General features: G+C 39.7%; 2 protein-coding genes across 2 annotated transcripts; one reads left to right on the top strand and one right to left on the bottom strand.

Moving 5' to 3' along the window:
* Nucleotides 1–290: 290 nt before the first annotated feature.
* ATG4A (autophagy related 4A cysteine peptidase) lies at nucleotides 291–18,551 on the bottom strand. Its single transcript, XM_034780564.1, has 13 exons — nucleotides 18,420–18,551; nucleotides 15,077–15,187; nucleotides 12,091–12,162; nucleotides 10,285–10,383; nucleotides 8,571–8,672; nucleotides 7,965–8,037; nucleotides 5,154–5,233; nucleotides 4,463–4,650; nucleotides 4,266–4,344; nucleotides 3,141–3,286; nucleotides 1,916–1,972; nucleotides 1,472–1,583; nucleotides 291–1,197 (listed from the first exon to the last, which is right to left on the bottom strand). Exons 1-13 carry the CDS (start codon nucleotides 18,427–18,429, stop codon nucleotides 1,133–1,135), a joined length of 1,194 nt encoding a protein of 397 aa, XP_034636455.1. The 5' UTR covers nucleotides 18,430–18,551; the 3' UTR covers nucleotides 291–1,132.
* Nucleotides 18,552–18,601: 50 nt separating this feature from the next.
* On the top strand, nucleotides 18,602–23,103 carry PSMD10 (proteasome 26S subunit, non-ATPase 10). The gene is made up of 5 exons (XM_034780558.1): nucleotides 18,602–18,736; nucleotides 19,141–19,239; nucleotides 20,438–20,584; nucleotides 20,685–20,851; nucleotides 22,237–23,103. Exons 1-5 carry the CDS (start codon nucleotides 18,623–18,625, stop codon nucleotides 22,388–22,390), a joined length of 681 nt encoding a protein of 226 aa, XP_034636449.1. The 5' UTR covers nucleotides 18,602–18,622; the 3' UTR covers nucleotides 22,391–23,103.
* Nucleotides 23,104–23,356: the final 253 nt, after the last annotated feature.

The raw sequence follows: 23,356 nt of genomic DNA, 5'->3' as shown, positions 1-23,356 counted from the left end.
ATGCGACTCATGAATTCATTAAAAGCCCTTGTGCACAGTAAGGGCTTGATATTTCTGAACCCTTGTTCTCAAAGCTACTAGAGATATCCTCAGTTTAAATAAACATCTAACTACATAACTCTCCTAGGGACTTGTATATCTAAGGTACTTTTACCAAAATAGAATTGATAAGGTAACAAGGCAGAATCAGGGACCTTAAATAATTTGTGTATCATCAGTTTGGGATAACTTTTTGTTTTATATTTATGGTCTGTGCAAGCAAATTCACAAAATATAGCAAGTAGCCTATGAAAAGCTTAAGAAATTTATTAGATGCACAGATAAAGTGCTGTTACAGAGAAACTTGTGTAAATAAATCTATTTTAAAATAAATAAGATACAGTTTAAAAAAACCACCTTTGACTTCTTGTTTTAACAAAAATCATCAACCTAAGTTTTAAGGTCAAGGTGAAATAGGTCATAACTATAGCAGTGATCGTGATCTATATCAACGAATTGAGTCTCCTGTTTGTTTTAGGTCTCCCAGAAACAGGAAGGCTGTTCCAAATGTATACATTAGACATAGTTCCTTTTACAGAAACATTTTTGTAATAAAAAGTGTGGTTGCTCAAATACATGTTAAAATATTTAACAAGGAAACAATTTTCTCCTGATCCAGTTGATCTTTTAAACAAGATGAAGAATTTATTCCTATGATGCAGCCCACAGGAGGGAACAGAAGTAAACATCCTCCCTTAACTCAACGCCATTTTGCTTTTTTTAAAGGACTACACAATTGCATACGAGAGCAAGAATATCCATTTGAGTCATCCCTTTCTTCAAAGGTAGAGCCCAGTGATATACCATAGTCTTTACTTTAATATATTGTTTTTGCCTTCATCTCAAAAGGTCCATTTGTCTTCAAATAAGATGCATGCTGGAAGTAGAGATTCCCTTTACGTGTCTGCCAATGGGATCTTTGCTGCTCTTTCCACCCAGGGAAGATCTTGTTAAACTGTCACTGTCTGAGTTTTGGGTGCTGCTATGGTTTTGTGCTCTGTTGTCCATAATTTCAGGCACTTGTGGGCTAGAATGGCTGTTTGTCTGAAGTCAATGCAATATGTTCAACACAGAAAAATCACCATAGCTTCCTTCATACACTCAGGATTTCAAATTCTTCTTCCAACTCAAGCAGTTTATCGGTAGATTCAATAAGTTCTGCCAACAAAAATGAAAACAATATTAACAGACATGCCTATTGCTTTTCACTTTGGAAGACATTTTAGGGCAAGATATGCTGGAAATCACATTTAGTCTTTGTAGATAAATCTGGTGTTCAAGTTGCTACCGGTATTAACGAATGGATTAGCTAATCACACTGAGCATAAAAGACACTTAGCAAAGCATAGCTGCTCCACCTGGGATTATTTCTCCTACCGGTAAAGGGAGGAACATATTGCTGCACTATAGTCCACTCAAGTCAATACTGTACCTGCTCCTGACGTTGTCACTTCTGGTTTTGCTGGAGGTATGAAAGGAGGCCAATGGGCTGGATGATTTTGAACTAACTCAAACATCCGAAGACCCTGCTGCTTCAGAATCTCCTGAGGATAAAGCACTTTCTCTTAAAAAAAAGTATCATATTAATGGAAAGTCCAACAACAGATCTACTTGGCTGGTCAGTCAAAACAGTTACAAGAGGCAAATAATAATAATAATAAATCAATTATGCCCATATGAAATAGAATCCTGTTATACTTTGTGCAACCCTCATTAAAGGTCATCATTTTACAGATCTATATATAGTGAATTTCTTCAATCAGAAACATGCATGGAAGGGAGATCTCTCAAGCTCTACCACAGATTGTCAGTCATGTTATAATTAGCTCTGATACGCACACAAGCAGATCAAATTAAAAGAATACCCCATTGTTACCTTTTGTACAAGACTACACCAGTTATCAAAGTCTTTTTCTTCTTTACAAAAGAAGCCCTGAAGGGGAGAAAAACAGAGATAGTTTTTCCTCTGCAAGTTACATGCAATATTAGCAAATAAGACAGAATTAAGCCACTGTTTTGCAGTAGCACATACTATCATCATGTGTAAGACCCAAAATATGTATCAGACTAAGGACCAGATCCTGAACTGGAGTAAAACGGAGGCCACAGGGAAAAAAAGTTGAAAAAAACAAGGAACTGACACAACATTTGCCACTCATCATACTGAATGCTCTGCTCTTTCCCCCCTCTCCTGTTCATCTGTCTTATCTATTTAGATTATAAACCCTTTAGGGCAATGACTGTATTATGTTTGTACAGTGTCTAAAGCAAATCTCAATTTGAGGCCTGTAGGCTCCATCAGAATGCAAATAATAATAATTGCAGCTCCCCTGAAGTCAATAGGGCCATGCCAATTTACCACAATTGTCCATCTGGCTGCAAGTTTAACCTGCCACTGGGGATGAGCTGCCATATACGTGACACTTCCAAGAGTGGCTGTATTGTGAATATCAGACTCAGTTACATTACTGAATGGACTGGTTGGTTGTGCTTTTTCATGGTTTGAACATTTACATAGTTAAATGTTACTCACTAACAGCAGATACTTTCCTGCTAAAAGTGGTATTATTAATAACATATGTTTACATCACCTGTCATTCGGGAACTTTACAAATATTGGGCCAATTCTGATCTTACACAGAGGAGGAGAATGAAGAGTAACCGTACTGGTGTCAATAGTACGTGTAACTGGACTGAGATCAGAATTAGGGTCAATAAGAATTGTAATATCCCTGTAAAGTATCCTGGACTGTAACTACTAATAGATTGGTAAACAGACATGAAGGAGAGAAAGAACCCAGGAATTCTGATTAAATTCCCTGCTTCAACCACTACACTAAAATGGCTCTGCAAAAAGTGGAGGCTTCTCTATTACCAAAAATAATTATCCACCCCATTCAGATATCCAGTTTCCTACTGGAGGGAACATTAATCTCAGCAAAATTACTGTATAGTTTATCAATGAGGATAAATTCAGCATATGTGGAAATTTTTTTGTAGTCATTCATGATTCTGCTCAGGCAAATGCACAACTACCCTCATCAGTACTTATGTGCAGTTTTGTAATAGAAGTTCATGCTACATTTCTTCCTAACACTTACTAATGCTACGGAGGGATCCAAATTCATGATCTTCATTCGATGTGGGGCCTGCTGACAATGGAAGCTCTGGTCATCAACCATACCGTTTTCCTCCAAATCTACAAAAATCTGAGTGGTGTGAGGGTCCAAATAGATGAGCTCGTTTCCTGTGCAGATAAAATATATGTAATCATTTGTAATACCACTGAAGCTGGACTTGTAAGATAGAATTTAGATCATCATCATGATTAAGATTGATTAGACTTTTGCTAGCTATGTGTTCTGAAATTGGGAAATTCAGGAAGAGTGTGGCACCATATCTGGTATAGCTTACTGTGGTGATTTGTAAGGCTTTTTTACTTTGACCTTTATTTCCTAGAGCTAATGTAACATTTAAAACTTTTAAAATGTAAATTCTGCCATTCAACAGGTCACAGGATGACCACAAATATAATCTAGAACTCAGTTAGGAATTCAACACTGTTTCATATTAGACTCACTGAGAGATTGAAACAATGAGGTCTGAATAAAAATACCACAGGTTTTATCGAAAAATAGACTGATAGGTCATAAATAGAGAGCAATTATTCATAACAAGTCAAATGGGGTGAAATTTAAAAAAAGATTAAGTCTAGCACTGAATGTTACTATAAGTGACAAAGGAAAGGCAAGTGATAAAATACATTGATGCAAGGCTAGCATTAAAAGACAGCAAGATCTAGTGAAGTTAGAGAAGTGAGCAGAAATCAAACAAATTAGCTTTAATCAGGGAAAATGCTGAGTTTATACCACTTGAAGAAAAAAAGTGAAGCAAAAGAATAAAAGATTTCCTACAGATTAGGAAACAATACATGCTAGTAACATCTGTCTAATAGATTTGCCAAATACTATTCAACTAGCCTTTCATATCACATGACTCTTGCTGATGTTGTTACTTATTTCTATACCCAACTTCACTCTACCTTTCCTATAAAAGATCATAGTGTATTATTCTGGAGTTATCTAATTATTCGTTTCTCCTACTCTCCTTATCTCTTTCCTTAACTACGTTTCCCAGCAGCTTTAGTTTTACACTTCCTGATGTTTCTTCAGACCAGGACCAGTTCCTTAGCCCGTCAACTTATCTGTAATTATTTTTTTCCTTACCTAAAAATCCTATGAAATAGTAGGCATTATTTGGTTTCCCTCCTAATGCCCCCAAAGACTGTGGCATCTTAAAACATTCCTAGAGATTCAAAGGGGAAAAATGAAATTTTAGTTGTCCTGTATATTGGTATCACAGATATCTAAACTGTTTGTAAATGACATGCAGCATAACAATCATTTCAGGGACAGCGACTTACTTTAAAAGCATCAATATAAATCGGATTGATGTGATTTATCCCCAGTCGTAGAGGTATAATGAGCAAGAGAGGTTTCCAGCCTGAGCAAAACCCTGCTGTGTTCTTGTTTTGACTGAGAGCACTTCTGTGTGAGAGCATGGTGCCACGTGCAGCACTGCTGCTCTGAGGAGGGGACCAACACATTTTCTCTGTGGGAGCAAGGAGGAGAGACTTGTCAATTCACTAAGGACTATATTATAAATGTTCCAAATGAATGGAAAATTAAGATGCTTTTTCAGAGATCTTTCTTCCAAAAGGTCCCAGCTTTTACGGAGGGTAGTGTGTACGTTGTAGCTGTATAATTACAAGTAATCCTGGTAGGCACAGATTAGGGTGCCAGGTTAACAAGAAGACATTAGGGCTCAGGTCGATAACTTCATCTAGTAAATTATCATCTCCTAGTCATGTTTAACCAAACAACATTTAGCACCGGAAGCTTTCTCGGATAACGATACGTCTTGCTAGAGGAGGGGGTAACAAGGTGATGCACAGTACTGGGTATCCCAAGAACTGTCTCTCACACACTCCTTATTTCTCAGCTAGGGTAATAATTAAGGCCCAAAATGCATTTTTTTTCTATTAACTACATTTTTTTAGGGTACTTTGGCAAATAAGAAACTAATTTAAGTGAGAGCCAGTGTTTGTAACTTACTGATGTCTTCAATGACCACGGTATTGTCCATAGATACATAAACTGCTAAAGAATTCCATTCATCAAATAAAGCAAGCTTTCTGGAAAACATTAAGGTAGTAATTAGTAAAAAAGTGTATTGTCATTCAGGAGCCAAAAGTGTAGCTTGGCACTCAATGCAATTAGATGGCTCTTGAATAAATATATAATAATTTCTTATCAAAAACAGCATTCATTGTATTTTTTATTAGTCAAAGTATAACTATGACGTAGAAGAGAAATGCAGAGGTAGCACGAAGGTGAAATAACTTGTGTGAAAAATTTCTTGGCTCATTGCCAATAGCAAAGCCATTGAACTCTACAACCTTGCTACTTTATATTTATTAGTATTTTTTTTATTTGTGTTGGAGTCACACCTAGGAACCCCAGTCATTGCCCAGGATCCCATTGTGTTAGGTGCTGTGTAACACAGACCAAAGAGACAGTCCCTGCCCCAAAGAGTTTACAATCCACTCGTGCATGTGAGTAACTTTATGCATAAGTAGTTCTACGGAATTCAGTGAGACTACTGACGTGCATAAGCGTTGGTAGGATCAGGCCATAAATCTGTCAAACTCAGCCCCAGACCAAGTGAAGAAAGAAAAATTGTACAACAAAGTTAAGTCACAGACACTATGCTGAGTCTGCTGTATTTTTTTTATGTAGTTCAAAAGAACATCCTTAAATGAATATACTGCCTTACAGCTCTCTGACTATGTAAACCGCCATCTAGGTTTCATTGTTAAACTCTAGTTAAAGCAGCTAAAATTAAATATAACTTGTAGGGCTCTCAAGCGATTAAAAAAATTAATTGCGATTAATAATAGAATATCATTTATTTAAATATTTTTGGACATTTTCTACATTTTCAAGTATATTGATTTCAGTTACAGCACAGAATACAAAGTGTACAGTGCTCACTTTATATTTATTTTTGATTACAAGGATTTGCACTGTAAAAAAAACAAAAGAAATAGTATTTTTCAATTCACCTAATACAAGAACTGTAGTGCAATCTCTTTATCATGAAAGTTGAACTTACAAATGTAGAATTATGTACAAAAAAACCTGCATTCAAAAATAAAACAATGTAAAATTTTAGAGCCTACAAGTCCACTCAGTCCTACTTCTTGTTCAGCCAATTGCTCAAACAAGTTTGTTTACATTTGCAGGAGATAATGCTGTCCACTTCTTGTTTACAATGTCACCTGAAAGCGAGAACAGGTGTTCTTGTGGCACTGTTGTAGCAGACGTCGCAAGATATTTACATGTCAGATGCACTAAAGATTCACATGTCCCTTCATGCTTTAACCACCATTCCAGAGGACATGCGTCCATGCTGATGACGGGTTCTGCTGAATAACAATCCAAAGCATGTTCATTTTCATTATCTGAATCAGATGCCACCAACAGAAGGTTGATTTTCTTTTTTGGTGGTTCAGGTTCTGTAGTTTCCACATCGGAATGTCGCTCTTTTAAGATTTCTGAAAGCAAGCTCCACACCTCATCCCTCTCAGATTTTGGAAGGCACTTCAGATTCTTAAACCTTGGGTCGAGTGCTGTAGCTATCTTTAGAAATCTCACATTGGTACCTTCTTTGCATTTTGTCAAATGTGCAAAGTGTTCTTAAAATGAACAACATGTGCTCGGTCATCATCCGAGACTGCTAGAACATGAAATATATGGCAGAATGCAGGTAAAACAGAGCCAGGGACATACAATTCTGCCCCAAAGAGTTCAGTCAGAAATTTAATTAATGCTTATTTTTTTAATGAGAGTTATCAGCATGGAAGCATGTCCTCTGGAATGGTGGCCGAAGCATGAAGTGGCATATGAATGTTTAGCATATCTGGCACATAAATACCTTGCAACGTTGGCTACAAAAGTGCCATGCCCATACCTGTTTTCACTTTCTAATGACAGTGTAAATAAGAAGAGGGCAGCATTATCTCCCTTGAATGTAAGCAAACTTGTTGTCTTAGCGATTGGCTGAACAAGAAGTAGGACTGAGTGGACTTGTAGGCTCTGAAGTTTTACATTGTTTTGTTTTTGAGTGCAGTCATGTAACAAACAAAAATCTACATTTGTAAGTTGCACTTGCACAACAGATTGCACTACAGTACTTGTATGAGGTGAATTGAAAAATACTATTTCTTTTGTTTATCATTTTTACAGTGCAAATATTTGTAAAGCAAAAATAATATACACTTTGATTTCAATTACAACACAGAATACAATATATAGGAAAATGTAGAAAAACATCCAAAATATTTAATAAATTTCAATTGGTATTCTATTATTTAACAGTGCAATTAACTGATTAATCTCGATTTAATTTTTTTAATCGCAATTAATTTTTAGTTAATCACGTGAGTTAACTGCAATTAATCAATAGCCCTAATAATTTGTTTTATCACTCTACACTGTCAGTATATATAAATAAATAAAATTAACCTACTTATAAACATGATTTTTTTCATATAAAACTTTTGTAGAAGAAATGCATTATTTTTCTTACGTATCTCACGTGTTTGATTTAGGGACAGTCCAACCTATGCCCCTGTCGGACATGGACAAGTCATGTGACTTCTGTGACTCAAATAATCCTTGTATATAATTGAGTAAAAGCAGGACCTCAGTTCAGACTACACACAGGTTTAAGACAATGCCTCCAAACTTTACATTGTTTCAAAATCCAGAAATGGAGGTCATCACTCTTAGACAGCTATGCTGCATCTGAATTGAACTATTCAGGGTAAATACATTCTAAATACATATGTATGTTTTGCTTACTTTAGCACTTGTGCAACTGTATTTGGTCCAAACCATTCTCCAATCGACTTCCCCTCTCCTACACCCATCTGTGCTGTTTTTATTAGAAACAAAACACACACAAAAGAGCACAAATATCAGGTGATGACATGTATTAAATGGCACATCCTATTAATATTTTGTTGCACACATTCTAAAACTACTGTAAAATATTTACATTTAATCAGATTATTGATATACTATCTATTCTCTTTTTACAACTGCAATGAAGATTAGTTTCCATAATTGAGAAGAAGCCTCTAAACTGCATTCTGACTACTGGCACCCCTCACTACAATCTATGGGCTGGTGCAAGAGAATCTATGTTGGTAAGCACTAATTTAAATTTATTAAAGTCTGGTCCCTAATAGTCACATATTCTATCCAGAGCTAGTTATTTCTATTGTACATGCTGGATTTAGACCTCAGTATATATTTGGTATGCATTAAATCCTCTCTCTATATATATATTTATCCACTTTGTCTCCATAATCCTTCTTTTGTTTTGTGATTATATATTTTAAAATTAATACATTGTAAACACATTAGCAACTTGAGGCATAAAAAGCTGATGATACCTGCCCTTACCCATTTGATGGATAGAATAACAGCAATCTTTTCTGTCTATGAAGCATCGCAAGATCTTGTGATATTCCTCAGGTTGTTTTTTGTGTCTCTCCCAAAGCCAATCTTACAGGGAAAAAGTTATATAGATTAACTGATAAACTTCAAACTCTGTCTAGCATTTCATACTATGCCATCATGAGTGCTTTTCTAAAATACAACAACATGAACCGAGAATGTTTTCACAAAAATCTTGATAGTCAGAAGGAGACAATAAGAACTTGTCTACCCATTTTTTGTACCACTTTACTGTGTCAGTTTAGAAACAGATATAGTTAAAAGTGGCACGCAATATAAAATGGACATATATCAGACGTCAAGAATTATAACATTCAAAAACCAGTTGGAGAACACTTCAATCTCCCTGGCCACTCAATTACAGACCTAAAAGTCTCAATATTACAACAAAAAAACTTCAAAAACAGACTCCAATGAGAGACTGCTGAATTGGAATTAATTTGCAAATTGGACACCATTAAATTAGGCTTGAACAAAGACTGGGAGTGGATGGGCCATTACACAAAGTAAAACTATTTCCCCATGCTTATTTCCTCCCCCCACCCGCTACAGTTCCTCCTATCTCCTTGTCAATTGCTGAAAATGGGCCAATTTCATTACCACTACAAACAGTTTTTTTTCTCTCCTGCTGATAAAAGCTCTCGTTAACTGATCACTCTCCTTATAGTGTGTATAGTAACACCCATTGTTTCATGTTCTCTGTGTGTATATATATCTTCCTACTGTATTTTCCACTACATGCATCCAGTGAAGTAGGCTGTAGCCCACGAAAGCTTATGCTCAAATAAATGTGTTTCTAAGGTGCCACAAGTACTCCTGTTCTTTTTGCGGATACAGACTAACATGGCTGCTACTCTGAAACACTCTTTACTGTGGACTAAGTTACATCAGTATATAGTTGTCCACAGTAGGGTCTGTACCCATTTAACTATATTGGTATAAACTCACATCCCTAACCAAAATAGCTGACTCGATACAAGAGCTCTATGTATATTAGGCCTAAGATTACTCTGGTTGTGATCCTGGAATGCTCATACAGGTGTATGGGTCCACACTTAGTGAATTCTGTTGCAGGATTGGGACCTTAGGCTGGAGGTAGGGAAGCTATCTGCATATTTGCCTATAATTTGCAGTATTGTTGTAGCCATGTTGGTCCCAGGATATTAGAGAGACAATGTGGGTGAGGTCATATCTTTTATTGGACCAAGCTATCAAGCTCCAGAGAACTCTTCTTTATTTTGCCTATAAAGCAATTAGTACAATTTGAGCACCACATAAACAATGAAACGATGACAGGAAATCAGTCAGGCGGCAGCAGTTTCCACCCAAGCACCAGCTTCATTATTTGTCATGCAAGGCTCTATTAGATAATAAAGACAGGAGTCCCACTTGGTAAACCCTTTGTTCTTATTTTTCTGCTTAACCACCAAAACAATTCAGCCCTGCTGGGTCAGGATGAAACACTAACAGTTTCCTCTTGTCTGGAGACATCATTTACTAGTAATTTCTGCCAATCATTCTGAAGAGACTTTCACTAGTTACTTTAGCCCTACATCTCTCAGTGGATGTCTATTGTACTGGGCTTTCACACCAACATTAAACGTCACCCAAATAACCACAGAGCCTCCTAACATATTTCACTAAGTAACAGGATGCTCACCCCTTCCTAAATGCCTGCAAATCAGAGCCTGTGCCAGCATCATCTGTCCACATCGCAGCATGCATCCCCAGCCAGTATCGGAGGAAGGGCCCGTGCCTCCTAGTAACAAGAATTATTACAATTAATATGGGTTCTTGACTGAAATTAGCACCACAAAAATCAAATTGTTGAAATCTGGGTGGTCAAGAAAAGTTCAGCTTTTTAACAAGTGTCCGGTGGATGAAGAGAAACTGAGACAGAAAGATTTTTATCACCAGCCTGGCTTCTAGATAAGTGTTCAGGATCTGCCAAGCAGATCTGTGTGGAAACCAGAACTGACACAGCTCAATAGATTTAGAATTCTTTGTTGATGCAAGACAAAAGGCAAAGAAGCAACCATGTAAAGCTGTTTACCAAACTGTGCCAAATTCAAGGATAAAATGGACAAGCCTATATGCAGGACTCTGTACACTGTGCTAAGCCAAACTTAAACTCTGCAGTGAGGTCCTATGAGCACTATGAAACCAAAACAACAGATGGAGGTGTAGGCAGCGGACCTGATGGAATTCAATATGGAAAGAGTAATGCAACCAGTACAGTAACCTCCATATTTTAATATTACATTATAATCTCCCCTCATTTTCAGTTTGCAATATACTAAAAGTATATATGTGTGCCTATATATTAGTAAGTGCGCTGTACAAGCTTTGAGGGTTTGAAGCTGGATGTTTTAGCATTTGGGTAGGAAGCAAATACAGATTTTGGCATCTGGTGAAACACTGGACACAGTTTGGATCTGTAGAGCTATGAACCCTGGTTGGATGTAGTGAAATAATGAGAATCTATTAAGATTATTAGGAAAGGTCACACCTCTCCAAGCTATTGCTTCAAACTGGCTGCAGATTCAGGACGACAATATTTTCTATTTGTTTATGTTTTAAGGCTGTCTTCACAATCATGAAGGCTAGAAAGATAAATCAGTTTAAACTAAATGCTTAGATTCTTAAGCACAGTTCTGCATCAAGAAGTGGATTCTATGGTAAATTCCAAGAGTTTCCTTTATTTGTTTCTATTTAATTTAGTGCTTGAGAAAGATGCTGGAAATCTATCAACAGAACAGGCAGAGCATGGACAGTGACAATGAAAGCATCTTTGATGCTGTTCCATCAATCTGTCTCGTAGTAGCAAGACTACCTCTAGTGGTGAATGGTACTTACTGTCTAGTAAGATTGCCAGTAGTGTTGTCAATTATGCCAATTGTGGTGGTTTTTGCAATCGTGGCTGAGACCATGAAATAAGTTTTGGGTCATCTACCCACCTAAGCTAGATTTAAATTGGCAACCTAAAGGTAAAGGCTCTATCCCATTACCAATCCCATAATTTATCCAGTCCAAATGTTTCTTTGGATGATGATTTGGGAAATTAATTTAATTTAACCAGAAAGTTTAAATAGGGTTTTTTTTATTCCTTTAATGTGAAATCATTTTTAGTGTGTGAATAAACAGGTTAAACATATTTCTTGCACAACAGATCTACTGTGCATTCCCCATTAATTTGAGAAACATTCACAAGTTATTTCCGCTGTTAGTATAAACACAAGGACCAAATTTTCTAGTGGTGTAAGTGAGCACAACTTTCAGTACTAGGGAATGTGGCCCACTATTTCCTTTTTGTTTTCAGAAGGAGTAAAAGTCATACCTCTGAGTCCTCTAATAATTTAGGAGTCAGTAAGTTCATATATAATAATTTGATTCCTCCCACAATTTTAAATTTCCAACAAGACAATAATACAAAAAAAATGGGCTGTTCACCCTAAAGCATACCCACCAATTGGTGAAAATTTTTTTCTGTATGTAAACCACAGACGAGCACTTATATCCAACAATAATTTAGATTTGCCTGGAATTAAAAAACAAAGCCATATTAAACTACCAACTCCTGACTGCAAAGATCATTTGGCATTAACGCAACATATAGAATATACAGGAGATGTCTATTTACTTTCAGATACAAAAATAATACATGTATCACTTTAAATATTCAGCGCACTTTACATATACAAACTAAACAAAGTCTATTGGGTAAGCGTGCAGTAATTATTAGCCATCAAAGGTTAAGAGAGTAGCATTTCTGTTTTGAATAGCTAAGCTAAACTTGAACCAGCTACTGCTATGCAGAACTATCCCCCCTGAACAAAATTTATACACAGGACAAGAAACTTGGAGAATTTCTACTAAAAGGGACCAATTTGGGTCTGAAGGAGGAAGGATGAGCCTAAGGTCTGGTCTATACTACCCGCCTGAATCGGCGGGTAGAAATCGACTTCTCGGGGATCGATTTATCGCGTCCCGTTGGGACGCGACAATCGATCCCCGAATCGGCGCTCTAACTCCACCAGCGGAGGTGGTAGTAAGCGCCGCCGACAAAAAGCCGCAGAAGTCGATTTTGCCGCCGTCCTCACAACGGGGTAAGTCGGCTGCGATACGTCGAATTCAGCTACGCTATTCACGTAGCTGAATTTGCGTATCTTAAATCGACTCCCCGCTGTAGTGTAGATGTACCCTAAGTGCATAGCCCTTCTTCCTCCACTGAATCCTCTTTTCCATATAAAGGGACAAGACTTGCAGAGAGAAAACAAAGTGAGATATCCACTTTCCATGGTATCGTCTCCCTCACACTTGCAAGGATTTCACCACCTTAGAGAATGTTAACCCTGAATACCGCAGAGATAGGTGGGAGCATGTCCAAGCAGACCAACAAGGCCTGGTCTACACTGGAGGGAGGGGTCGATCTAAGATACGCAACTTCAACTACGAGAATAGTGTAGCTGAAGTCGACGTATCTTAGATCGAATTAAAATTACTTACTTCGCGTCCTCGCGGCGCTGGATCAATGGCCGCGGCTCCCCCGTCGGCTTTGCTTCCGCCTCTTGAATGGCTGGAGTTCAGCAGTTGACGGGAGAGTGATCGGGGATCGATTTATTGCATCTACACTACATGTGATAAATCGATTCCTGATAGATCGATCGCTACCCGCCGGATCGGCGGGTAGTGTAGACATACCCTTAGAGCCTTGCTTCTCATTGGGGAAGGAAGACCACAAAAGTCACAGGAAGATATTGACTAGAGCGCCTACAAACAACAATATCGGGGTTTTGTGAAAAAGCCATGGCACTCTGGAAATACCCTGGGATATGTGCAATTTCATGAAAATCTCAGGAGATAGACCTTGCTGGTTTGGAGAGCCATACCTAGTCTTCCCCCACCCCTCCTTTCCCTAACAGGATAATGTGACAAAAAAATTCCACATATATGATCTGCTCCCTATCCCAGACAAAGTTTATTGTTCACCATATACTATCTGGCTCCCAACATAACTCAATAGACAAAATAAATAAAGCTGTGACTTGTTATATATAAAACCAATCACCAGTACGATTGAACAAACTAAATCCTCTAAACTGATAGTTTATCAAGCTCTGTTTATTCCAATTCCTGAGCACAATCTGTCTCACTTTAAAAACTCTGGAGTGACATTCAACTTTGACATTAGAATTACTAAACCACTAAGCTGGCCATGAAAAGTAAATAACAGTATATTTTTGCAAAAGAATTTTTAAAAAGATTAGGTTGTAGTCAAATTGTGCTAGTTTTGTACCAATCTCATCAAATGTTTATATTGACTCTACAGTATTTCTAATCTCTCCAAGCTTTTTTTTTTTTTAATTTCAGGATTCCCTCAAAGGCACTCTACAATTCTTGAGGATCTAACTATTTACTGCCTTTATCCCCTTACTGTTAACCTTGGACTGACTTGTCCTTCCAGCCATTATCAGGATACTTCAACAGTATCCTAGTGCCCATCAACGACACTACTGAGTTGACTGCCGGATCCAGGAAATGCAACACAAAGTGCTATCCCACACACTCTCCAAGGAACAAAAACCAGCCCTGCCCTCTCATTCCTGTGTGGTAGGGTATTGTGCTATAATTACACTGCAGGGACAGCTTCTAGGGAAAGTGTTTATTTTTGTCCAATTAAAACAGAATATGCATCGGAAAGATAACGTTAATTTTTACTACTTAATTTTTAAAACACATTAACTTTCAACTGAGAATATCATGCTGTAAGAAATTCATACATCCAGCATAGTGGATTTGTTGTTGTCTGAACCACTGTACAGACTTAATTTTTTGGTCTCCTGATACTGGTAATTGCTGATTCATTGCATTTACTTTGTATTTTAAAATGCAATTTATCACCAAGAGCACGTGGCTTCAGTGCATGCTTCTGATTTACAAAGTTACTAAGGATAGGACTGATATTTGCTGCATCACCACATCCAGTTTTAAAATGAGCTACAGTAGATACTCGGCTGCCTGCTCCTTTCTTATAGGAGAAACTTTAAAGGGTATTGTCACGATTTTACTTATTTTGGTGGGAAGATTCTGTGTGAAAAATGTTTTCTCCGTAGCTGATTGTTTAATACCTGTGATATTATCTTTCTTAAAAAGTCACTTATTTATTCCATGACATTTGATTACTAGAAATAAACCCGCCTAAGGTGAGAATCTGCAGGCTAGGCGTGCCCTGTTTGCAGAAACTGTGACGGATGCTGCACTCTCTACTTCCTTAAACCTCCTGCGAGCTAATTTCATATTAGGGTGACAACCACTGTATATAGTTGGTCTACTTTTTAGAAGTGAGTTTATTTTTGCTCTCAGATTTATGTAGTGATAATGTTATGGACACTGAGGAAATGTTCTACATATAAACTATGAAAGTTATAGTTGGATGTTCATTATAAACATACCTGTCTTAAGGTGGTATTGCCTTCCCAAGATCCACACTGACCCATCTGTTTCTGGAAATTCTTCTAGGTATTCCGATAAGACAGTGGTCTGGTTTTCATACTTGGATAAAACTGAACAGGAACACAGAAAGTTCAAACTCCATTTTGCTCCCTTTGTTCTTTTTGGAGCACTTTGCGTTCTTATACTGCAAGTGCAACTAGCTCCAACCAGTGATCTAGTCCAGGGTTTTGGGGTTTTCTGACCAATACTTCATTCTGGCAGCAGCATTGACCCCGTTTTCCCTCAGCAATATGCAGCGCCATTAAAATGGATAGTGTTCATTGCAATTTTGTATTTTAACTCTCCAGAAGCTCTGGGAGACACTATGGGTGGCACCTGGACCCTAGAGCCCAGGGAGGAAATCCCGGTGCTATAAAAGCATATGGCAGTTTTTGCCACTGACTTCAATGAGGTTAGGCTTTCACCCACAGTCTAGGTGAACAATTTATGTCCCAGTCCTGCACTAAACACAGTTAACTTTAAATACATGAACCGTTCCACTCATTTCAATGTCACTACTCTTTCTTCAAATTAAGCATATGCCAAGTGTAAATGGGACTGGGGCCTTAGTCTACTAACAGGAGATTTTGTATCTCCTGTTCAGAAAAAAATACTATTATTCACCATAAAACCTATTTACTTTAAGATGAATAAGTAAAACACTCATATTGATTCATTCTATTATGGAAGTTCATTTGATTATGATTTTTGGTGGGAGTTTATGGAAATGAAGGAATAACTCTTCAGCTGCAAAACTAAGCAATTGTTTTTATTTGCTTTGATTATTTTTTCTTTCAAATGACATATTTAAGAAATACACAATGAACTGATGTTTAAATATTAAATCATAAATATACATGCTAAATATGTTCAAGTTGCACGTAATATTAATATTACTAAAGATTTATAGGCTCCACTCAGGATTACCCATTTTGCGAGGCACTGTACAAACACAGAAAAAGATACAGTCCCGGTCCCAATGAGTTAACAATCTATGACCCAATCTTGAAAACACTTTTGCATGCAAGTAATCACAATGAATCTAACAGGACTCCTCACGTGTGTAAAGTTAATCGCGTGTCTTTCTTTCCTAAATGTCATTAATAGCAACTATACACAGCCACTACTCTTGCTGTAAAATAGTTAAATGTGATTACACAATAGACTACAAAATACACTGGCTTAGAACAAAATGTCTACAGAAAAGATAAAGTTGACATTCTGGCCAACATTTTAGAATACTTAGTCCCATGTTAACTATTAGATAAATTAGATCCAAAAATGTAGGCTCTTTGTTGAAGAAAAAAGATTTTACCATAACTAATAACATTTTTCATGACACTTTTAAAATGTCAAACAAAAGTTTTATACTATTTAAACATTTCTTAAAGTATTGAAATGTAAACATGGCACCATTTGTGTAAGTGCCTGAAAATTAGAAGTCAAAACTGACTATATTCAGAAAGTGAAACTGACCAAGTTTTACTGTCCAAGGTAAGCAGAATGCAAAATTAAACAGCATAAAGAGTAAAAAATATTGACTTTTTAAATTAATTTAAAAAATATTAGGTAAATAACATACTTAAGGAAACATGCAGTTTAAAAAATATTATACTTTAGAATACCCTAGAGAGTTTCACACAAATCCTCCTCAGATTAGGGTATATTAACCAGAAAATTAGCATTCAGGCATCATGTATATTTTTCTATTCAACTTGAATAAATGATTGCTAGTTACTGTAAAACAGTGAACTTTAACTATAAGTAGTGTGTGTGTGTGTGTGTGTGTGTATACACACACACCTACCTACCTACCTAGACCTGCTTCTACTGGAGCCAATGGGAAAAATCCAGGGCCATAAGGAAGGATTCTCTTAATACCAAGACATTTACATGCATAATCAAAATGATTTCTGATATCATAATCTAGTGAATGCATATTGTGTTGACATTTTATTTATTCCATCCAGTTGGCAGTCACAACTGTCAAAGGATCAGCTTCATGGCTGCAGAGAAGTTGATGTCAGCACTGTGCTAAAAAGCTTGAAGTAAATATCCATGCAACAGTAGAGCAGACTTTAACATTACAAATCTGGGCCTAGATCCTGCAATTTACTGAGTGTAGTGACAGGACTTAGGTGAATTACATACTTTGAATACTTCTAAATTTACCCAATAAACATATCTAAATATGACAAATGTACAAGTGAATTTACTCAGCTCTATTTTTTGTCCTAAGACTTATATTAAGTGGACACCGACACCTAGTTTAGGCTCCATATTTAGGTTCTGTAAAGAGTTTCACAAAAATGGAATACTGTACTGCGTAACAGTTTAATGTTAAAGCTGTTGTTAAAAGTTTTTAATTTAACCATTCTGCTGTCAGATTTCCAGCAAAGAACATCAGAAAGGGAAAGGTGAAACTGAAAAATGTGTTTTCATTGGTCAGCTGACTGAAGTGCAAAAAGTAAACAGCTGGGCTGGAAACAAAATCAACTCTGCACTTGTTAAAAATAATCTAAATATGTTCTTAGTAACCGATGTAAGGAAACTCCCTGGTGTTTTTAATCAACGTTATTTTCACCTGGCTGGACAACCAAGTTTGTGAGCTGAGTCAAGATAGAGTGAAACCTGTTAACCACAGCCACCTGGCCAAGAGCTAATCAGATTTCAGTCCCATGCGAGTTCCCCACTACCGCTGGTTCTGGAGGTCCCGGCCGTGTCCCCATGGCAGGAGTGACAGTGACACTTCGCAACTAGCTTGTGTCACCTCAGGGTGTAACAGCGCCGGACCCCGGCGGACTAGCGGCGGCTGCTGCCATCTTCCTCTAGCGCAGCCCCTGCCCGCGGCACAGCGGGCCTGACACTGCCTCGGGCCTGACACTGCCCCACGCCCAGCCCTGCCCTGCCAGCCCCCGCGCGCCCTCCAGCCGTCCCGCCGTGCGGGGCAGCCCAGCCGAGGTCCCGGCTCAGCCGTGGGCGCCGGGCTCGGAAGCCAGCTCGGACTCGGAGCTCGCCGGGCGCAGGATCGGGGCCCGGAGCTGCCCTACCCGTCCCAGCGCCACGTCACCCCCGGGCTGTCGCCGTATGCGCCTGGGGCCCCCGCCCGCGACCCGCGACCCCCGCCCTGGGCCCGGATCGGAACCGCCCGCTACACCGGCCCGCGCCCTAGGCCGGGCCCCCTCCCCATTCTCCCGCTGTCCCGCCCGCCCCTCACTGCTCCCCTCCTCCCGCAGTCCCCGCAGCGCCCCCTCCGCCGCCCGGCGAATCCCCCTCCCCCGACCCCGCCGCGTCCCCCCTCACCGGACTCCATCCTCCCGCTGTCACCATCCTCCTCGCCTCCCAGCGGACACACAACACGGCGGCGGCCGCGGAGCACGCTGGGAGTTGTAGTTCTGCGGTGAGGGGGACGCTCAGCCCCGCTGCCTTCCGGGCTGGCCGGCTTCTCTGATTGGCTGGCGGGGGGGGGGGTTGTTGTGCTCCGCGCCCTGGCCCGAGGCGGCGGCATGGACGGTCCCGTGTCCAGTATGGAGGTCTGTAACCTGGCCTACACGGGGCAGCTGGAGTTGCTGCAGGACCGGCTGAGGGAGGACCGCAGCCTGGCCACCCGCAGCGACCAGGTCAGGCGGAGCGAGGTGTTGGAGGCTCGGGGGGCCGCAGGGGCTCTCAGCTGGGCCGGTCACGGTGTGGGGTAGTGTGGGGAGGCAGGGGCCAGGGCTTGGGAGGCCTGGGCTGCGGGTAGGGGAGCAGGGCCAGAGTGCTGTAAGGAGGGTGAGGGAGCTGGGCCGGCGGGGCTCGCAGTGGGGTTAGAGCTGGGGAGCTGGGCTGTAGGGGGTGGGGGGAGCTGGGCTGCTTGGGGTATCGGGGGGGGGTCAGTCTTGGGGTCCTGTCAGTCTGTCTCAGCTGGGGACCTGAGGCCCTGCTCTCTCCCACGTATCTTCCCCGCTGCCTGCCCTGCCATCTCCCCGCGGGGCGCTGCGCTAGGAGCCCAGCTGACCCATGCCGCCTGTGTTCCTGTTCGCAGGATCACCGAACAGCGCTGCACTGGGCGTGCTCAGCGGGACACACGGACATCGTGCATTTCTTGCTAGGCCTGGGCGTGCCTGTCGATGACAAGGACGACGTAAGTTGTGTACATTCCTAGAAACAGTCTTCTGCGCTTTCCGGAGCGTGTTCTGTGCAGCTTTGGGCTCGATGGGCTGAATTTTTTTTTTAGGAATCGAGAAGGAAGTGAGTAGAACTGGCCAGATCCCAAGGCTCATGCCTTTGTTACAGCTCTTATCATATCGGTTGGGTTTGGTAAAATACATGCTCTCAGTGCTTAGCCCTGAGTCTTGCACCGATTTTAAAAACGAGCCACGTGGTGATTGCGGAAGGTTCCACGAAGAGACTGTCTCCCCTATGGATTTGGCAACAAACTCATTTCCATGGATAGTGATTATAGATTACTACAAATACTGACTACTTGTTATGTAACTAAAATCTTATTCTATTCTGCATAGGTTTGTATGTTGCCCTCATCACTGTAATATCTGAGTGCCTTCCAGTAGTGCATTAAGTGACATGAATAACATCTGTCACAAATGGTTTGGTCTGCCTCTCTCCTCTGCTTTATGGAAAGAAACCTGTTTACGTAGTGTAGTGTGTGGTTTTTCTGAGTTCTTAGTAAAACGTACATGCTGTTATGTATGTGTTGGAAAAGGTAGGCTGAAGAAGTGTAACTTCTCCAACAGATGGTGGTGATGTTTGTGATGGTCCTAAGTTCTTCTGGGAGTTCATTTCACGGTCTCGGACCAGCCCCCAAAGAAGCTCTGTCTGCTGCATAGGAGAGCGTTATCCTTATGGTAGAAAGTGCCTGAGGAGCAGAATTGTCTACCATTGTCTTTATCCTGGATAGGATCTTCTGGATTAGGGGATCTTTTAGATATACTGGGCCCAGGCCTTTGAGCACCTTGAAGGTAAGGACTGAGATCTTGAACTTTGACTCAATATTCTGCAGGAAGCCATTGTAGAGAGCAGAGGATAGGCTTGATGTGCTCAAGGTAGCCTATGTTGCTGAGGGGAATGCCGTTTTTCCTTTTAGTTGGTGGACAAACCGGAGTAGTAATGTCTATTACGAACAGTACTGCAAGAACAATAATCTTTTTAAATAAGGGAAAGTTGTCAAGTTCTCTTCAGTGTTCTACTGTCTACCTAAAATAACCTTGCAGGCCTTCAAAAAGTTTCTTTCTGCCACTCTTACTCGGACTAGTACCTTACTCTACAGTGGGCTTTTTCCTTGCAATTGTAGGGTTTAAACTATTTTTTTCCTGCCTCTGTAGGCTAGCTGGACTCCTCTCCATATTGCAGCTTCAGCAGGCCATGATGAAATTGTGAAAGCTCTGATTGGAAAAGATGCTCAAGTGAATGATGTTAATCAAAATGGCTGCACACCTCTGCATTATGCAGCCTCCAGAAATAGACAAGAGGTATGGTTTCATATGTTATCAGGTCTTGCTCTTTTTTTGTATTGTCATTAAAGTGGTCATTTAGGTCAATTTTTTTTTCCCCATTTCCCTACATGCTTAGATTGCAGTTATGCTGTTAGAGAAAGGAGCTGATCCTGATGCAACAGACCACTATGAATCCACTCCATTACACAGAGCAGCAGCCAAAGGAAACCTAAAAATGATACAGATCCTGCTGCAGTACAAAGCGTCTGTGAATATACAGGACTCTGAAGGGAACACACCTCTGTAAGTGATGTTACATTTCTGTTCTCCTTTTTTTTTTTTTTTTTTTTTTTTTTTTTTAATCTCTCTCAACTGAAAACTCCATTACTTACATGCAAGTATACTCAAACTCTCAGTTCCTTCAGAAAACTTCAGAGAAGTGTAACAAGATGTTTCACTCATTTCCAGTCACCATGTTTTTAATTTTTTTTTTTTTTTTTCAAATATATACTATAGACTTTTCTATGTTTCCAGGTGAAGCATAAAACTTTGGTTACAGTAACCAATCACTTAATAATTCAGCTCTACTGTCCCTAGAGGGTAGACCAGTGGTTCTCAACTTATTATGTGGCCCACAATGTATGACCTGGACTATAATATATGGAGATATACCTGTCTCAGAACTGGAAGGTCATCAAGTCCAGCCCCCTGCCTTTACTAGCAGGACCAAGTACTGATTTTGCCCCAGATCCCTAAGTGGCCCCCCTCAAGGATTAAACTCACCACCCTGGGTTTATCAGGCCAATGCTCAAACCACTGAGCTGCAGGGGCCAGGTGGCAAGGCAGTGGCAGCCCGGACCCCAATCCTGGACCCCAGAGCTTGCAGGGCAGCACTTGACTCAAGGTTTAAGAATCTGAAGTCTAAATCTAAAACTGCAATTAATCATGATTAATTTTTTTGAGTTAATTGCGTGAGTTACTTTGATTAATTGACAGCCCTACTATTAAGCAAACAAGCAGAAGTTAAATGCAGTTGGTCCAGTATTTGAAATGCGTGTATCTAGGGCAATATCCATACATAAACTCTTATGGTAAAATTTAAGTTGATGGCAAAACTCCTATTTGACTAAAATGGGGGTGAGGATTTCACTTCTAGTGTTTAAGGAATAATTGCATTCTGTTCGCTATTGTTGTGCAATAATGTCAGATTATATTTTTAAAAATCTTATGCCAATTGACCAATGACAGATAAAAGTGGTGTAGTTGCTAATATGTATTTTTTCCATTTTTCATGAGGGATTTTTTGACCAAACGCAGGTAAGGGGATGGGTGGGTGTGTGTGTTGCATAATTGAGATTCAGGTACTCGAGTTTTTTTGACTTCCCAAAGCTGGCTACCTCAGTGGGGCTACAATCTAGTGTTGAAATGAAGAGACATGAAAAGACAGCAGCCTTGGGAAATACTCAAGCTGTCTAATGGCAGTGGAATGACTGGGAACAGGCTTTGAAGTCTATGTTCAGGGTTGGAATTATGTGTGCTTCTTTCCCCATATTCCTTTACCTCTTACCTCCTACGCCTGTGAAACATCCATGACACTTCAATTGTGGCTATATATAAACTCCTTAGTGACTGGCACTCTAAACTTGGTAGAGTTGGCAGTGATCATGGGTTTCTTGTTCTTGTTACAGCCATTTAGCCTGTGCTGAAGAGAGAGTGGATGAGGCAAAGCTGTTGGTGTCCCATGGTGCAAGTATTTACATTGAGAATAAAGAAGAAAAGACCCCACTGAAAGTGTCAAAAGGTGGCCTGGGAATTGTACTTAAAAGATTGGTGGAAGACTAGCAGTGTTGGATGAGTTATGACTTGAATTCCATTCCTGATGCACCCATTTAAGACTATTATCTTAATATTTTGATAGCTTAATTTTGATAGTTTAAATGTTGTTATAATGTGCATATATAATGTATGTAGTGGTATATATCAGTACTCTTCAATTTTACCACCAAGTGCACTTCTTCTAATTGCCTGTTACTTTAAAAGTGCTGACTGGTTTAATTATTTTTAGTATCCTGCAGTTTTGTTTCATGTAAACTTATTGTTACTCTTATAAATTGGAATTGGAAGAAACCTGTTAGGTTCTATTTTCTGTTTTACAGGGCCTAGTGTGGGATTGTTTCTTTATAGTATATTGTGTTCAGTCCTGTTGCTTGAGCCCTTTAAAATTAGGTTTGCTTTGGAAGCCCGTTCCACAGTCTATTTTTGTTACAACTGACCAGAAAATGGAATTGAAGTTCTGTGAGAAACTTCCATAACAAGAATATTTTAGGTGTTTCCAAAACGAAATATGCTTCTTGGACTCCCCGGCTGCCTACCCAGATGAGTTACCGAGGAGCTGGGGATCCCAGGACATATAGGCTGCTGACTTCTCAGCAGCCCACCTGATGGGGATCCTAGGGAGCTTATTTTGGGAGCTCCAGAAGCCAAAATTCAAAGTCAGTTTGCCTGGCAGGCTGCTGTGGAGCTGGGGCTTCAGAAAACACAGTCCTCAAAAAAAACCAAACAAACAAACAAAAAAAACACATTCCATTGGAAAATTTCCAATCAGTTCTGCATCTTGTAAAGGAACTGATGTTTTTTCCTTTTTTCTTCTTCTTGGTATTCATATTACATATTTGTTTTTTTCAGTTTAATCCAATTCTTATTTCACTTCAGACCACTCTAAACTATTCCTCTCCCTCCTTGTTATCTAAACTACTGTACAACTACTTCTCGAGGTTAATTCTATTTGCCACCCCTTTCATTTGTCTA

This window comes from Trachemys scripta, chromosome 9, assembly GCF_013100865.1.
Source record: "Trachemys scripta elegans isolate TJP31775 chromosome 9, CAS_Tse_1.0, whole genome shotgun sequence".
NCBI lineage: Eukaryota > Metazoa > Chordata > Testudines > Emydidae > Trachemys > Trachemys scripta.
Note: the sequence above shows the minus strand (reverse complement) of the source record. Positions and strands in the feature narration are given on the sequence as shown.